The sequence below is a fragment of the Eupeodes corollae genome, chromosome 1 (genome assembly GCF_945859685.1).
Source record: "Eupeodes corollae chromosome 1, idEupCoro1.1, whole genome shotgun sequence".
In the NCBI taxonomy this organism is placed as follows: domain Eukaryota; kingdom Metazoa; phylum Arthropoda; class Insecta; order Diptera; family Syrphidae; genus Eupeodes; species Eupeodes corollae.
The window spans coordinates 208,724,037-208,742,589 of record NC_079147.1 but is presented as its reverse complement, the minus strand read 5'-3'; the positions used below and the strand labels follow the sequence as shown (position 1 = coordinate 208,742,589).

The 18,553-nt window shown below is 32.3% G+C and overlaps 1 protein-coding gene across 1 annotated transcript; it reads right to left on the bottom strand.

Annotated features, from left to right (window-relative positions):
- Positions 1-1,498: 1,498 nt before the first annotated feature.
- On the bottom strand, positions 1,499-4,776 carry LOC129948397 (uncharacterized protein K02A2.6-like). Its single transcript, XM_056059391.1, has 2 exons — positions 1,640-4,776; positions 1,499-1,544 (listed from the first exon to the last, which is right to left on the bottom strand). Exons 1-2 carry the CDS (start codon positions 4,774-4,776, stop codon positions 1,499-1,501), a joined length of 3,183 nt encoding a protein of 1,060 aa, XP_055915366.1.
- Between the last annotated feature and the right edge of the window lie 13,777 nt (positions 4,777-18,553).

The following is an 18,553-nucleotide window of genomic DNA, read 5'->3' as shown; positions in this document are numbered from 1 at the left end:
TTCCTTCCGGTGTTGACTGGCCAGAATAACGAAGCCAAGGAAAATTGTGTACATTGAAATCGCCCGCAATGACGATTTCAGTGTGAGGATAAAGTTTGTGTTAGAGCACAAACCATATTGTGGCTGAAGTTGGTATGCAACATCATTTCTTATATATACGGCTAATCCATGATGAGGAAAAAATAATTTCATTAAGTTATACCCATTTAGATTGAATTCCGAATGATCGGAATCTTCACCTATCTGAGTTTCACTCAATGCCAAAACAGCTGGCCTGTTTGATGCATTGTGGACACATGTGGCATAGCAATTCTTTCTTAAACCACGAATGTTACTAAAGTCCACCCTGAATGCACTCAACATTTTTTTTATGTTTAATGTTGAGGAAATAAAACTCTGGTTACAATTCTATAATAATTCAAGTTTTCTTTATTAATTAAAAATACGTCTTACTCTAAGCTGAGGTTGAAGGAGAAGACCCAGTCTGATCTATATCAAAATGGATGTCCCTCGGAAATCTAAGTATTTGGAATAATTTCTAAGTTGTACCAACTTAAATAAATAAAAAGGCATTACCATACAATTGATTTAATTTTAGTACAATTATAAATATTTAAATATACTACAATATTTCCCTTCTTTTAACAAAAGTTTTCTCCCAAAAAATTACATTCAATTATTGATGGATTTTAATCGTTCACATCTTCTAAGCCGCGATGGCCACTTCCATCTAGTACGGTCTCTTTGTTTGTAATTTGTTGAAAGAGAACTTTTTACATTTGTATTATTTTCTTTACACAATTGTTCTTCTTTACCTAAGGGGTCAACAACCCTTGGCAATGGATCCACCCTTGGGTGATGCTTATCATTCAAATTTGATTTTCTTATTTGATTTGTATGAACAAGTTTGATAACATCATTGACTTTAATTAACATGGTTTTATTACTTAATATTTTCATTATAATTCCAGGAATCCATTTAATAAAATTATTACGGAAATGATTCAGAAATAAAATTTTATCTCCTATTTTATAACAATTTTTTGACTTTTGATTCTCATTTTTAAGTAAAGCATTTGACTCATTAATCTTACACTTATTCTCCTTTTTTAAATTACAATTTTTATCAACAAAATTATTTTGTTTTTTGTCATTCACAATATCCAACTTAGTTTTAGTTTTGTAAGAGAAAATCAATTCCGCAGGAGTTCTATTTGTCGGTGATGTTGGTGTATTCCTTTGGTTGAACAAAAACTTGGAAATCATCGTGGAAATATCTAATTTTTCATTTTCCAAGTAAAATTTTTTCAAAGCCTTCTTAACCGTTTGTACATTTCTCTCAGCAGAACCATTACTCTGAGGGTGATAAGGTGGAGATTTCGTTACCTTTATGTCATTTACCCTACAAAATTTTATAAATTCATATGCCCCAAAAGGAGGCCCATTATCAGACACAATTTCACACGGCAATCCAAAAATTGCAAACATCTTCTCTAACCTACTTATTAAATTTGATGCATTCGTATTTTTCATCAGAACTACATCTACGAATTTTGAAAATGAGTCAACAACAATTAAAAATTTAAATTTTAAAAACTGAAAGAAGTCTAAATGAATCCTTTGAAATGGATACTCTGACTTTGGCCATGGACTAAAACTTCCCCTTGGAACATTTGCAGTTGACTGACATTGTGGGCATTGCTGTACTACCTTAGCAATATCTTCATCGATCATATGCCACCACACATATCCCCGAGCTAAACACTTCATTTTAACAACACCAGCATGATTCATTCCATGTATCATGTTAAGAACAGATTTTTGAAGTTGTAAAGGTATTACTACTCGGTTGCCATAAAATATACTTTGATTTTCTGTCGATAAACTATTTCGCTTTCGAAAATATGGTGCAATATCATCGCTTATACTTTTTGGCCAATCATGATGAAATACATATTCAAAGACTTTTTTAAGAATTGGATCTGCTTGCGTTTTCTTTGCTACTTCCTGGCTATTAATATTCAATTCTTCTGAGCAATTTTTTATCATATTTACCATTTTTACTTCCTCTATACCAGTTGTACCTTCTAATGGTAGCCTTGAACATGCATCGGCATTTGCCATCAAGGAACCTTTCCTGTATTCTACTCTGTAATCATACATTGAAAGTATAATTGCCCACCTTTGTAGCCTTGCAGCAGCAACACCTGACATACCCTTCTTTGGATTAAAAATTTCTCTTAGAGCTTGATGATCCGACACAATTAAAAATTCTTTACCGTAAAGATATTTATGAAATTTTTTGACAGCAAACACTATTGCCAACGCCTCCTTATGGAGTTGGGAGTAGTTTTTTTCCGCAGAAGATAAAGTACTTGAAATAAACATCACCGGTTTTTCTACTCCATCACATATATGTGACATCACTGCACCCACTCCATAGGGGCTAGCATCTGTCGCTACCACAATAGGTTTTTTCGGATCATACAATTCTAAATTTTTGTTACTTGACAAAAGGTATTTTGACTTTTGAAATGCGTTCTGACATTCTGGGGACCATATAAACTCGCTTCCTTTCTTAAGCAAACCATATAATTCTTTCAATTGACTTGATAAGTTTGGTATAAACTTGCTATAATAATTTAACATACCAAGATATGACTGCAGCTGTTGCACGTTTTTCGGTGCTGGAGCATCAACAACTGCTTTTATTTTTTCGTTATTTGGAGAAATCGAGCCATTAGAGAGACTGTGACCTAAATAATCCACTGTTTCGACAAAAAATTTACACTTTTTTGGATTAATTTGAACATTATGTTCACTGAGTTTATTTAATACTCTTAACAAATTTGCGTGGCAATCCTCCTGATCTACACCTCCTACTAAAATGTCATCTATAAAACAAAAAACATTCGGTAAACCTTTCAAAATTCGATCCATGACGGATTGGAAAGCTGATGGAGCATTCTTTAGCCCTGCTGGACAACGCACAAATCTTAAAAGACCCATAAAAGTATTTATTGTAAGCAATTCTACACAAGCCTTTGATACAACTAATTGTTGGTACGCTCCAGAAAGATCTATTATGCAAAAAACTCTGCATTCAGACAGAGATGCAAAGATATCTTCAATTTTTGGAAGAGGATAATGTTGCGTGACTATATTTTTGTTCAAAGTTAACCTAAAATCAACACATATTCTAACCTCTCCAGACGATTTTGGAACACAAACGATTGGACTAGCCCATAAACTATACTTTACTGGCTCCAGGGCTCCTATACTGATTAATCGATTTAACTCTTCTCTGACTTTGTCTTTAATACGAAAAGGCACCTCGTACGGCTTGTGAAATACTGGGACCACATTTTCTTTAAGAATAATGTCCATTTCGAACCCCTTAATTGACTGTTTCGGCTGAGGATCAATTATGTTCTTAAAATCTTTTCTAATGACATCTAGATATTTATCATTTGACACTTTTTTAACAACTTTTAACTCACTGATATCCAGATTTCCAAATAATTTTGTTCTCCAGTCGGGCACCAAAACATCCAACCAACTTCTGCCTAACAGCGGTTTAAATTCTCGATTAGCTTCAATGACAATTAACTCCAATTCATACATTTTATCGTGACACTCCACTTGGACTTTGATTTTCCCTTTGCATGTTAATTTCTGACCTGTAACAGAACATAAATCTACAATACATGGTTCTAATTTAATTTTTGAGAACAAATTATTATACTCTCCTAATCCGATTAATGAAGAACAAGCTCCAGTATCCACCTCCATACACAGCAGCTGGTTCTCTACCTTTATCGAAAATAAAGCGTGCTCAGCTGACTTTACTGAATTGATCTGGTCCACATCAATGATCTGATCAACCACATTTATTTTGGACTGCGCTTTTGTTGTTTTATTCCTGCATACAATTGACGTGTGCCCCAATCGATTACATGTAAAACATTTCCAATTGATTGCAGGGCAAGTACTTGGATTATGCTGCCGTCCACAGCGATGACAATTTACTTTTTTGTGGGTATACTTTGCCTGATGATCCATGCGCTTTTCCTTTTTGTTTGAGTCTTTTTTGGTGGAACCTGACGATGATGACTGCTGAAAGACTCTGTGACAACCTTCTGCCGACTGATTTGGACGAATAGCATGTGCTTCTTTTCTTGACATTTCCATATTGAGCCCAAGTTCACAACACTCTTCGAAATTTAACTTTGAATTATTTAATAATTGCCGCTGAATATCTTCAGACATGATTCCAGCAATAAAACGATCGGTAAGAGCATCGTCCAAAGCTCTTGACTTAAGTTGAACCGGAGACATGATTTCGGGCTCTTGGAAATCTTTACAGCACTTTGTCGATGTTTTTACTACTAAAGGCAAATCCTCCAAAAAATTGCCAAAACCACATGTCGAAGCCAGAGATTTAAGACGAATGATAAATTCTGTGATGCTCTCTCCTTCACGTTGAAATGCTTTGTTAAACTTATAACGCTCAGCTCGTATGTTGACTCTTGGTGCGAAGTGGTCTCGCAATGCACTTACCAATTTATCAAATGAAATATCATTTGGCTTTTTTGGTTGGACTAAATTTTTTAGAATTGCATACGTATTTTTTCCTATTAGACTTAAGAGAATAAGTGCCTTTCTTTCCTCTTTTATTTCATTTAGTTGAAAATATATTCGTAATCGATCTTCATACGATTCGAAGTCTTCACCAGGTTCATATTCCTCTAATTTTCCCAATGACTGAGATGACATTATGCACGTGTTTGATTTTTCCGTACTTTGACACAATTTGACACAAAAAAAAATTATTATTTTCTGTTTTGTCTTTTAATCCTCGTCGCCACTTTTATGTTTAATGTTGAGGAAATAAAACTCTGGTTACAATTCTATAATAATTCAAGTTTTCTTTATTAATTAAAAATACGTCTTACTCTAAGCTGAGGTTGAAGGAGAAGACCCAGTCTGATCTATATCAAAATGGATGTCCCTCGGAAATCTAAGTATTTGGAATAATTTCTAAGTTGTACCAACTTAAATAAATAAAAAGGCATTACCATACAATTGATTTAATTTTAGTACAATTATAAATATTTAAATATACTACAATTTTAATGTATAAAACTTGTGAAACAACAAATTCCTACAATTACCTATAGTACATGTACATGACTAGAATCCAATGTCTTTGATGTTGCAATATCAGACAAATTGTTATATCCGAGCTCAATTTGAAGACATACCAAATTTACAAAATTGAATTCTTTGAATACTGGACTAAATTAATATTTTTTTTTAGATTTTATTGCACTTTAAAAGTTATTTTACTTAAACTCATTAAAAAAAATATGAAAAATTACACTGGTTAATAAAGTTGCGTAAGCCACAATACTTTTTTAAATATAATTCTGAAGATTCAAACATAATAAGCTATGTAGTTGTTAAAACAAACTTTCTATGATGTTTTTACAAACTATCTTTATTTTCAGTTTATGTATATCACTTAGTTTACATAATTTCTCATTAGCTATGGGGATGGACTTATATACAAAGGTCTTCATTTGACTCCATCTTAGTTTTGAAAAACTTTCAATGTAACTCCTTTATGTTTTTGAACAGTTCCTTTTTACGTTTACTTTTAAACCTGAGTCCAAATACAATCTCCGATTTCAGCTAAACATCTGCCCAAATTCGGAAATCATTTGCAAGTTTATTTTTAAATATTTAAAAATCTTGATGTTATACCCTTAATGTATGTCAAGTGAAGGCTTATGATAATTTAAAAACTGATTTTTGAAGTAAAGAAATGTAGGTCTGAAAAATCGTCACGGATTGTATTGAAAAAAAATCTACTTCATGAAGTTAGGTATTGCCTCAAAAAGCCTAATATTAGATTTTTTTTTAATAAAAAATGTTGAATTTCAAAAACCTGACGTATTATAGTATGATGACCTATTAAGTAATTAGACACCGCGCCGACCTGGATATGATTTGACCTTTTACATCTTCAATATTAGAGAGAGCTCATGATGAAAGACTTAATCAAGTTAAATAGAACTCCATATGAAGCTGGGTGTACAAAAAAAATGCAGCTAGACAAGAGTATCAGACCACCGACAATAATTCACCGATGAAATTTCAGAACAGAAAAACTTGGGCTTCTGTTCAAAACATGAGTATTTTTTAGGCCACTCTTCTTGAATATTTCTTTTAAATTTCACAATGACTCATATAAAGTCTTGCCTCTGTAATCAACGTATCAAAAAGATTTTAACACATTTTTCTCCATTACGCTCAGTTAGTAACGATAACACCCGCTCGAACCCCAGATAAATATATGAGGAGGTAATATATAGTTAAGCCCCTGGTAATTTTCGGCCTAAACAAAGTAAAATTGATTAGGGTGTCTGAAAGTGTCTGAAAGAAGAGAAGTCAAATCCGGGAAATTAATGAAAATAGCCAAATAACTAGAATAGGTATATGGATCTGTTCCCTGTCTCTTTCTCCTCAAACTCAATCTCCACTTCCAGTCCAACCTAACCAACCATCACCCTAGATATCGACCCACACTGCAGCAACATGCTAAGTAGGAAGAGTCAGAATTTGTTGGGGTGTTTATAGAATTTGTCTGCATTATAGAAAACATTTGGCCTTTTTTCACATCCTCGTTCAGTGTAGGTAGTCCCTGGGTCCTGGTCCTGGGGGATTCGAAATGTTTAGGTTATACATTGCATAAAATGCGAATGAATGAATATACAGCGCCCTAAGGACACTGTTTTCAATTCTAGGTATTTTTTGTTTCTATTTCGAAATCGAAATATCCAACATCCCAATACCAAAATTGCGCGAATGATGCATGGGGTGGAAGAATTTTGTTTTCCTTTTCATATACGCGATGACGCCTCCTTGCGGTCTGCAGGCGAAGATGAAAAAAGTTAAAATAAAAACAAATATAGAGAAACAATTCAATATCCTTATGGCCTTTCACACATTCATTCACCACAACCTCACTTATAGATGAATCGTGAACTAGCGGGGCTGCTGACTCTAGAACGATGACGACGACCGACGATGAAGTGGCGGTAAGGTATACACATATATGTTCAGATGCAAACGTTTCAACAAACGAAACGAGTCCTTTGTCGAATTGGATTGGAATAGTTTTTTTTTTAGAGTTGTTGTTGTTTTTGTCCATTTCTGTTGGCCAATTCTAGAAAACATAGTGTCTGGGCTTTCCGGAAAAAGTCCTTGCAATCTCTCTAAGGATACGCGATAATAGTGTTTGTGTAATTGCCAAGGAGGATGGTTAATTTAATGGATGTTTCGTATATGGAATCAATGAAAGGGGCTACTACTGCTCTGCTATACACTTCACTCGACGTTGTTTTTCTTGTAGTTGCCAGTTGGACCTTGGCGGCTTGGCGGCGGCCGGCGGTGGCGGTGGCGACGACGACGGCAACAGCACCAGTGAGATGGCGTTGTTAAAAGGGAGGCTGGATTCGTTTGTATCGCATCGCAATTGACTAAACGAAGAACAGCATACCTACTTGCCTCTCCGAAAATCGCTTTTTACACACAACAAGGACTAGTTCCCGTATCGACCAACGTTTTGTATATGTTTGTTTCGAAGCTTGTTTCCTCCTATTAGGATAGGAAGGTAGGTACATACATAGGTATGTGTACAAAGTGATAACTACGAAAAGCCATTTGTGCAATTATTTGAGGTTGAATTGAAATTTATTGCACACACTGGTGCAGGATCTTCATATACATCTGCATAGATATGTATAGGGTGGCTCATTCCAGCTCTGGCCATATGCGGTGTGGTTGGGGACCATCAGGAGTGATAAATAGGAAGCAAAGGTCATTTGTTGGGTTGGACAGTTGAGTTTTTTTTTTTGGGGGGACTCTAGACGAGAGTGTTGTTGGAAGTTTATGTTTAGGTAAGCATAAAGTTATAGCTAAGGAGAAAGTTCTAATATTTTTAGTGTGATTAAGATATTGGACTAAAGTGTCGCCATTTATAACAAAGCTTATCGAATAATTATTTGGACATAGGAACTTATTTATTTAAAAACTTGTTGGAATTGTAGTTATATGGAAAAAGGTTTAAAAACTGATAATTATTTTTGAGGACAAGACTATTGGGACTCTTAAACATTGAATAATGTTCAGCAAGGTGCATCACTGTTACAGTTTCTGACAAACAAATTGAAAGTTTGAGTATATAAATGAAAGTATTTTTCTAATTTCGAATAAATAATGGTTGTGCAGAAATGGGCCAAATCTATTGCCTTGAAACGTTTCTAAGAAAAATAGTGCCATCTGCAAGTTTTTTTTAAATATTTTTTGCGATAAATTTTGGGAATTTTCATAATTTACATAAATCTTATATAAAAACGGAACTCATCTTGAAATATTCCAATTGATACAATAAGTACGAGATTGATTTCAATTGCAAAGCAAGAACAATTTTCAAATTTCAAACCAAAAACTTAATTATCATCATCAATCTAAAATACCATCTTCCTAACCAACCTTATCGAATTTCTTCTTCCTTATTGCGTTTTTTTTTTTTAAGATTTCTACAGAAGTGTAAAACTCCCGCGCTTTATCCAGAAATCAAAATGAATTTCACACGAAATTCTCTTGAGTCTTCTCACTGAGCGTCGTCGTCGTGTGTACCACATAAATTGTCATATTCTCAATCCCTTTGCGGTCCCGAAATCAATTGATTTAAAAATCAAAAAACGATCAAAGTCGGTGTCACACTCAATAGAAATCAATTCAGGTGTCATTTATTGTTTAAGCCTAAGTCAAATCGAGCCGACATGCATTTTATAGAAAAATTTGACAGGTATATCATCGGCTTAATGATCCTTTTTCTCTTATTTTATTGTAACACAAAGTATTACAACCTTCATACAACGAAGAAAAGAAACATACAAATCTCCCTTGGGGAGAATAAAAAATCAAAGATCAAAGGCAAAAGGACTTTCGTCTTCTGTTTCTGTACGATTTGGGTAAAAAATTGTAAAAGATTTGGCAACAATTATGTGACATCCATATATTGTTATCCTGTTGCTATTGTGGTGTGTTGTTTGTCGGTCTGTTTTTTTTTTTGTGTCTCATATAATGTCCTTTTGCGGAAGGAATGGTTTTGATCTTCGACGAGAAACACAAGTTTTTGCGGTCTTTTTGCTGAAAGTTTTTATTTCATTTTTGTTTTTTTTTTGCAAAACAACAAAACAATAATTGTAATGATATTATTAATAACAATATCCTTGAATTGAAGTCATCGAGTTTTATTGTGTTGGCAAAATGTTTTGCCTTCTTTGACATATTTGTGATGTTTTACCGACAATGATGTGGCAAACGTTTGTGAATATGACGATGACGAGGAGGAACAGACGTTTATTTCATTTTGAATACAAAAACGTATAACGAAATTATCCTGTGGGTGTAATTTTTACTACAATTTTGATTCCACTTGTACCTTTTGAGTATAGAAATATTAGACAAGTTCTTTTCCCATCTCCCGCAGTGAATAAGAAATACGGTTGGCCTTAGATGGTGAAGCGATGTGGAAGATAAGATGGTGCTGATAATGGCGTTAAAAAGGACACTCCTTTCTCAGAAAGAGCATCAAAAATGAAGCGCAAATTATACAATTGACAGAAAAGGGATAGCTCTATATAGCGTAGCGTGTAAGCCCGATTTGATTTCCTTCCAAAAAATTGAAATTATACACGCTTACGGTCGTATATATCCATGGAAATCGGATGAAAATTTAATTAAACAAACACGACAGTGTAACGAATTTTTACCCAGTCTTCTTTTCAGTTTTGTGTGTTTCTTTTATTTTTGTTTTTGTTGTGGATTTATAATTAAATTTTCTTTTTCTTAATTTCAAGTCCTTTTCCTTTAGCTTGAAGGTTGGTTTTGGTATGGCTACTTTTGATAGGGTTTTTCGGGGTGAAACATTTTCTGCTGTAGCTAGACTTACTCACCTCTATAAGGGTGTAAAGTGAAGAAATAATAAATAAATTTCAACTTTATTTTAACGGTTGTTGTAGATATGTACATATTTTGTATGAAAATGTTCGCATTTAAGGACAAAAATAAACCTATAAGTATATTGCTATGCTTCTGGTCTTGGAATTTCGTACTGATTGTGAATTGCTTATACATATATATGGATTATTTGGATTGAAGCCAAAAATAAAGTGGCATAAAGTTCATAGTTATTATGCAGCTACTTGGCACATTCTTCTAAGAAATAAAGATATTTTTTTCAAGAAAACTTTTGAGAGAAAATTCTTTCGTTAAAAGTGTTAAGGCGCAAATATTTGTATACAAATGTAATAAAACTGTAAAACGTCCTTTATCAGTTTTCTAATTTACCAAAATATTTCTATGTTTTCAATATTTTGATTTTTTAAAATATTTTAGTGAAATTTTTTCTCTTGCACAATTTGATCTCAAAACTTAAAAAACATAAAATATTCTCAGTAAGAAATTTAATTAAAAAATATATTTAGTGAAATTGGTGAGGAACAAGCATTTGAACATCTTGGTAAACGTGGTTTTTTTAACGCCCTCCGTTCACTTAAGTGTTCATCCCATGTCTTGATGGTTTTGCGCTAAGAACAATTGTCTAATTCAAGCTCCTTTTGGGCTACAAAACAATTATTTTGAAAATAAGTTTTCAATATTCCTCAACCAATAAGCGATTTACTTCGTTGCAGGGAAGTATGACACTGACTTTCTTTCAAGATTTCAAAAGGAATTCAGACTTCAGTATCAAAATATCTTAAGATATAAAAAGATATCACCATTACCTACTTTTGGGCTTTTTAGACGAAGTAGGATCTTCAGGCAAAAATCCGAAAAATGTGTTTAAATTAATTTTAAACAAGAAGTCATTTATGTCAACAAATCTTGAGAATTTTTGACCGACTTAATATCTCTTTCATTTAATAATCATTTAATTTGGTTCAAGGACACTTGTTGAAAAATATGAACAAAAATTCTACTCATTCAAAGTTCATTTGATTGGTAAACAAAAAAAAATCTTTAAATTAAAATCAGATTGAAATATTTTGTCCATTTTCAGAATAAACCCAATTTGATAATTCCCAAACTTAAACAACTGTATGGTATGGATTATGAATAGAGTGTCGGGCAAAATCTGCTGCCATTACTTTAAGTCTCCGATTAATATGAGCCTTCATCGCCGCCGCCGCCTCCGCCGCAAATATGAACTCTTACTTTTCATTTCCATATGTGAAACAGAGTTATTCGCGAATAACATGAAAATTTCAATGTATTCCATTCCACGCTCAATCACACTTACCTCATATGTATACTCATATAAGTGGTAAGAGCAAAAACTCAAATATACACTCCGTATCACAAGATTATTATTTAAATTTATATTTGCCGTAGGGGGAATAGGAAAGATACAACCACTGATCTTTGATAGCACTGGGTTGACAAAATTAGGTTTTTTTCCTGTTCCGCAAACAAAATAATATACTTCTTTAAAAGATTAGCATGTCCTTGGTTCGAATTTAGCCTTGACATTTTTTTTAATCACATGAGTTTTTTAAAATATGATATAAAAACACCAAAAGCGGTGTTATTAAGGCTAAACAAAACTCATAATAATCTTGACAATAAATTGTATGACGATTTTGCAAAAACACAGTTTTTTCTCTTCTTTCAATATCTTCAATTTTTGAAGAGATATTTGAGTCGAAAATGAATTTTTACCAACTTTTATACTTTTATTCGATTTCCACAAAATTTGTCCTAATGTTGAAAACAGTATTTCTTATAAGAAAAAAACTAGTTAAAAGCTATTATCTCAAAGTTTTAAAAAGATATTTGAGTCGAAAATCATTTTTTACCAACTTTTGTTATTTTTTTTCTGTTTTTAATTTTTTGTAAAAAAAACTGTCAATTCGATTTTTTTCAAACTTAAACTGAATGTTGACAAGATTTTTTGAAAGATAAACGTAAATTAAAGCCAATATCTCAAAGTTTTGAAAAGATATTTGAGTCAAAATCAATTTTTACCAACTTTTATACATTTTTGTTTAGGTTTTTATTTTTTGTAAAAAAAACTGTCAATTCGATTTTTCTCAACATTTTTCAAAATCTTGGAAACAATATTTCTTATAAGATAAAATAAGCTTAAAGCCTAAATTACAAGTTTTTGAAAAGATATTTGAATCGATATTCAATTTTTACGAACTTTGAGTAATGGTTTTTTTAGATTTTTATTTTTTATAAAAAAAACTGTCAATTAGATTTTTCTCAAATTTTACCAGGTGTCAAAAAAAATTATTCTTTCTTGCACAAAATTGTTTTAGAGATAAAATCATACTTCAGTCGTAAAATTTTGGAGGTGACAAATTTTTTTTTTATCTAACTGCTATGGTAAAAAAAACCACCTACGCAATTTTCTCGAGAGCCCTTTCTGTATCTTTCTGCCTTATTATCTGTATAACAAAATTTCTTTGAAATCGATATCTCTTCTGGTTCTTGAGCTATGGAGGACCAAAAAAACGTCGCGAACGTACGGACGTACGAACGTGTACGTACACACGCACGCACAGACATCTTTCTAAAAATCTTTTATTCCGACTCTAGGGACGTTGAAACGTCGAGAAATGTCAAAATTTTCAATTTGACAAATTGGACCCTTGCAATAACTTCCTATGGGAAGTTAAAAAAGCTACATAGTTTATAATTTTAGATAGCTGCAAAACGTCTTATATAAATAAATTAGGTGGCAGAACAGTTCGTTGAGAACTAGGGCCTTGTCACTTACGACACTCAACCTTTCCTGTGTGCGAGTAATGTTGTCAGGAATGGAGGGGACCAACAGTCTTAAGCCGAATCCGAACGGCTAATTTGAGAAAAAACTTTTCATGACCAGAATTACTCTTGGAGAATTTGAAATTCCTCGGAAAAGGCAGTACCTACCCGTGAAAAAACTTTAGATGGCATAGGTGGGGATTGGACCCAAAACCTCTGGCATGACAGTCCCACGCACTAACTTTCACTCCACGGGTACTATAAGACCTTATATTTGTGCTTTTTAATTTTAAAAAGTAATATCTCAAAAACCTGAAGTCGGATTCCAATGAAGACCATGAAAACTCATTTTATTGCCAGAAAGAAAATCTCCCGACCAATGCATCAATGATACATTTTTGGTGGGATGAGTTGTTGTTTCTGGTATGAGATGTCCCTGAAGTATAGGCTAATATGGACAGCGTTCAAATCCCCTATAAAAACGCTATGCACTTTTCAGCCCTCTCTGGTTTATCTCATCCCAACACCGGTCATAATGTAGAACCCGACCCAAAATCCATTAACATTAAACGTAACTTACAAAATTATGTTTTAAAACATTGTCCAAAAAGAGCATTTCAGCTCCAGATTAATTTTGCATGACGCGGAGTGTATTTATATTCATCGAGGTACTCTACTCACCCACCAAACCAACACCGCACCGTTTGTTTGTGACAACAATAGGAAAGTATAACTTCAGTAATCATCCACCTCACATACGTGTCTACTATATACCTATAACTAGGTACGTATATATTTTACCTACTAACTCAAAAAGTCCTCCGGCTTTATCCTGATTGTAATCCTTGCCGAATAAACTGCGGAAATGCATGCAAATCTAGAATCCATGCACAGCACCATCAGCGAACACACAACAAAACACACATACATAAATATAAATAGTATTATGTTCATCTTGTTCACGCAAACACACATAAACGACAATCAACCAGGATATGCAAATATAGTTTTTAAAGAGCAGGAGACTACAAGAACAAAAGAATATTGTATTGTGGTGCGGTGCGGTGTGGTGGAAAGTGGTATATGGGATGTGGATGTGAGAGAAAGAGAGTTAGTGGTTGTATGATAATATGGCAGAAATCAGGATAGGAGAAGAATTACATTTACATTACCATATCACATATACACTTACCACCCCCTTATGTTTTTCGATGATGTTCGCACAATAAGGATTGTGTGTGCAATAATTATATTCTTATCATCACCGCATTCTTGTGTATGCGCCGCACTCGTTGTCGTCGTCGTGAATGAAATTACTATACGAATAATGACAACCAAATAAAACAAAAGGATAACAAAAACATACAAAAATGGGAACAACTTAAAACTTAACAAAAAAAGAGTAAAGCGATACATATCCTTGGAACATGAGCTTCCTCTCGATTCCGTGTCGTTTGTCGTCGTATTCGTGGGTTGTCGGTTGTCGTATGAAGCGCCTACATCAAGAGTATATAAAATGTACCACCTCACCTATTCAAACCAACCCACATCCTTTATTTTTTTTGTTTATTTTATTTTAAGGATTTTGTTCCCATTTTTATATTTAACTTTGTATTCAGACACAGAGAGATATCTACCTACAAATGTGCATAAATATTTTAACACAAAAATGCAGGTTAAATAATGTTAAATACGAGAAACCAAAAAGGATTTTAATCAGATTCACATAAGGATATTATAATATGTGTTGGTTTAGTTTCGTTTTGTTTCTTTTTTTTTGGAGTACGAGTAGGTATATGAAATTAAATCCTCGAATATGACGACAATAATAATAATAATAACCCGCTGCAATAAAATGTTACTTAAACACAAAGGACCCACATAACACCCATACAGAATGTACACCATCCACATGTATAGATACATTGGTAGGTATAAACTCAGGCATCGCATATACAACATATCCTTTTTGATGATGGTGCTTAGGATGCAATTTGCATAAGGATATGAGAGCATATATACATATGTATATACACGTAACTAGCGATATGGAGTTAGATATAGCAACATAATAGGACGGTATACCGCAATAATTATCACAACATTAACACCTACAATTAGACAGGACGAGAGAGAAGGAGTAGGTGTGTGCGGTGCGGTGTGGTGCGGGACTATTATTACAAGGATATACACACTAAACACAATGCACAAATGCACATTCATATACATATACAAACGTATAATGTAGATAATGTTATAGAGTTAAAGGACGAACAAAAAAAAAACAGAAGAATAATTTTTATGGCTGAGCATTGGGATTAGCCTTAGAAGTGCAAAGCTAAATCGTTTCAGATATATAGGTTAGGTGCAGTTAGTTCGCTTGTATACACGCAAATAGGAAGCTAGATGGGTTATACGACTAGTTTGGTAGGTGAAGGTATATCCTTCGGTACGACGACAACAAACAAATGAGACCCCAATGCAATGCTACAACATTCAATTGACCTAGTTTAAAGGTAGTTTTGTGGCACATAAATAAAAAAGAATATGAATGTTTTTTTGTTTGTTTGTTTTCAATTTTATTTTTCGTGTACCGTTACAGGAATTCGAATGCAAATATTATGGCAAATAGTATAGAATATATGTACACATGTATAAGTATACAGGACATAAGAATACAAGGAAGGAAGGAAGGAAACCCATGTTCGAGAATATAGGTCCTTTTTGTAGGTAAAATGCTAGAGATAGTACGAGTAGATATATATCTGCATTGTGGCAATGCAAATGCAAATTGAATATTTTTAAAGGCTTAAGCTTTTCGAATGTATATATGTATGTAGGTACAAGAAGGTAGGTCGGGAGGTATATGTAAACTCTTGTTGTTCAAGCGTGTTTGTGGTATAATCTGTGGTAGGATACGACGATGGAAATGTTTAGGTTATAGTATTTTGTTGTAAGGGGAGAATTTACATCATATAGAAAGTTGTGGCATTGGGAAAAATACTCGCCCTATATTTATAGTTGGGTATTTATTTAGTAAAAAAAAGTATACCTATGAAAGTTTTATTAAATTAGTAAATTGAAAATTTATTTATAGTGTAACTTATGACGACCTAGGTCGAATTTATATTTCTTGTGTATCAGTATAACTATTTATGTAGAATATACAATCAAATCATTGACTTTGAACTTTTATTTTGCTCATTTTAACCCGGTGCATGTATAGCCATTAAATTATTGACTTGAAATGCTGAATAGTTCTCGTTGAATTCGACGACCATAAAGCAGTTCAACTATCTACTTCACATCTCAGGTACTTTTTCTTATTTTAACATTTGTTTCAAATTAGAAAACTATATTAACTGAAAATATGGGGACTGGTTTAGCTTTAGCCAATAAGTAATGTCCTTGAAGCTGATGTGATTATACGGATTTTAAAAATGGACATTTCCAACCACCAAGAAACGATAACATTTAATTTTTTTTATTTCAATAAATAATCAGGGATTAATCGTCTATTCAAAATAAAAAGGATTCAAAATTTGTTTTTCATCATTTATTTAGAGGTTTTCCGTTTTCCTTTGATAATACTTTTGTCATTCAATACGTGTAATTGTTATTTTTTTAAGAAATTGTTATATTTTTACGGTTTGCATTATTTTTTTTATTCTGACTCATGGAGATCAAATGCCAGTATACAATTCTCGTTTGAGTAATTCTTCAGACGAGGATCGTTTATGCTTGCAGAAAATATTATTTCACGAGGGCCTTGCACCTGCAAGCGAAAATCAATGGAACTCATTAATCACATGATCAAAAGATGAATAAAAAAGAGCCTGAGATGCGACCCACACTGATAACTTCCCATCCTGTCTCTCGATTTGTCTTAATAAAAATGTTTGTAGGTTTTCGTGTTTTATTAAAAAAAATGTGGAATTGAATTATTCTAAAATTTTTAAAAATTAATAACAATGTTTTCCATATGATGAAATGGTTTGATTTCAAAACCTATTTTTGTTAACAAGATTTTTTAGTCGTTAACCAAATTTTACAGCATTTTTTAAAAGTTTTTATTTCTTATATAAACAAATATTTTACTAAAATAATTGGATGAGTAAAATTAATTGTATTGTTCACGTGATATCAAGGACCAAATGTTCATACTGTTTTTTGGAGATTTTATTTCTTTATGAAAAAACGGACTGTTGGCTTTTTGTCAAAAATTCACTGAATGTCGAAAACAATATTTTCTTTGGAAAAAAAAAATAAGTTTTAAACCAATATTTTTAATTTTTGAAAAGAAATTGGAGTCGAAAAACAATTTTTAAAATTTTAGAAATACTTTTTTTAGGTTTTTATTTTTTGTTAAAAAACTTTCAATTCGATTTTCAAAAAATTTTCTCGAATGATCAAAACAATAGTTCTCATAACATAAAATTAGATTTAAGCCAAAATCTCCAAGTTTTGAAAGATATTTAAGTCAAAAATCAATTTTAAGGTACTTTTGTTTATAATTGTTTAGGTTTTTAAGATTTTGTAAAAAAACAGTCAATTCGATTTTTCTCAAAATTATATTTAATTTTGACATCAATATTTAAAAAAAAATAAAATTAGTTTGAAATTAGTCTTAAAGTTTTGAAAAGTTATTTGAGTCGAAAGTGAATGTTTGTTTACTATTATTAATTTTTGTTTAGGTTTTTATTTTTTGTAAAAGAATTGTCAATTCGATTTTTCTTTAAATTTCACCAATTGTTCAAAATAATATTTCTTATAAAATTAAATAAGTCTTATGCCATAATCTAAAATTTTTAAAAAGATATTTGAGTCGAAATTCAAATTTTAACAACTTTGAGTAATGTTTTTTTAGGTTTTTTTTTCTATACAAAAAACTGTCAATTCGATTTTACTCAAACTTTTACCAGATGTTAAAAACGTTATTTTTCGTTGCACAAAATTGTTTTGGAGATACATTTATTTTTAATCGACATTTTTTGACCTTTATGGACCTTGAAAAGTCGAGAAATTTCCAAATTTTCAATTTGAAAAATCGGACCCATTACAATAACTTCCTATGGGAAGTTAATAATAATTACAAGTCTGATGTTTTAAGGACAGTCACAAAAACGTTCAAATTATAACCTCCTTAAAATGTAACAAATTAAACATTTTTTGACGAGTTTATACAAATCGAAACAGTGTTTGAGGTGGTCATATATTGAAAAGTATTCCTTCAGGTAATGACTTATGACATCTTATGTTTTTATTGAGATCCATATTTTCACTTACAACACTTCTTTCTATGGCGCTTTGAGGAATTTAAAGATTTTGCTTTATTTTTTTCTTATTTTTTATTTTAAAAGATTTAAATAAAAAATTGCTATTTAATTTTACTTAATTTAGGTAGTAAAAGGGAGTAAGACCATCCTATTTCCATTAATTGTAGACCTTTACACCATTCAAGTGTTTGCCTCGACTTTCTTTGAAACAGAGCATTTTGTCACTCCAATTTTGCAATACATCGTTGATGGCTTCGGGCTGTAGTTAAAAATTTGTATGAAATTGGCCTTAAGTGTATATCATTTCTAGGTTATTGGTAAATACGAGATGTACAATCGATTTTTGAATAAAGTGTGAAAAAGATCAATTGTTACATTGATTTTTGTCCAAGATTGGTTAGTCTAATTCAATCTGATCTGAGGCCTAAATT

What these genes read in the sequence shown, in the direction of transcription:
- LOC129948397 (XM_056059391.1), bottom strand. Translation starts at nt 4,776, where the DNA reads ATGTCATCTCAGTCATTGGGAAAATTAGAGGAATATGAACCTGGTGAA. An exon ending in AGTTTTAGTCCATGGCCAAA is followed by an intron (nt 1,545 to 1,639) that starts GTCAGAGTATCC and finishes CAAAATTCGTAG; the next exon opens with ATGTAGTTCTGATGAAAAAT.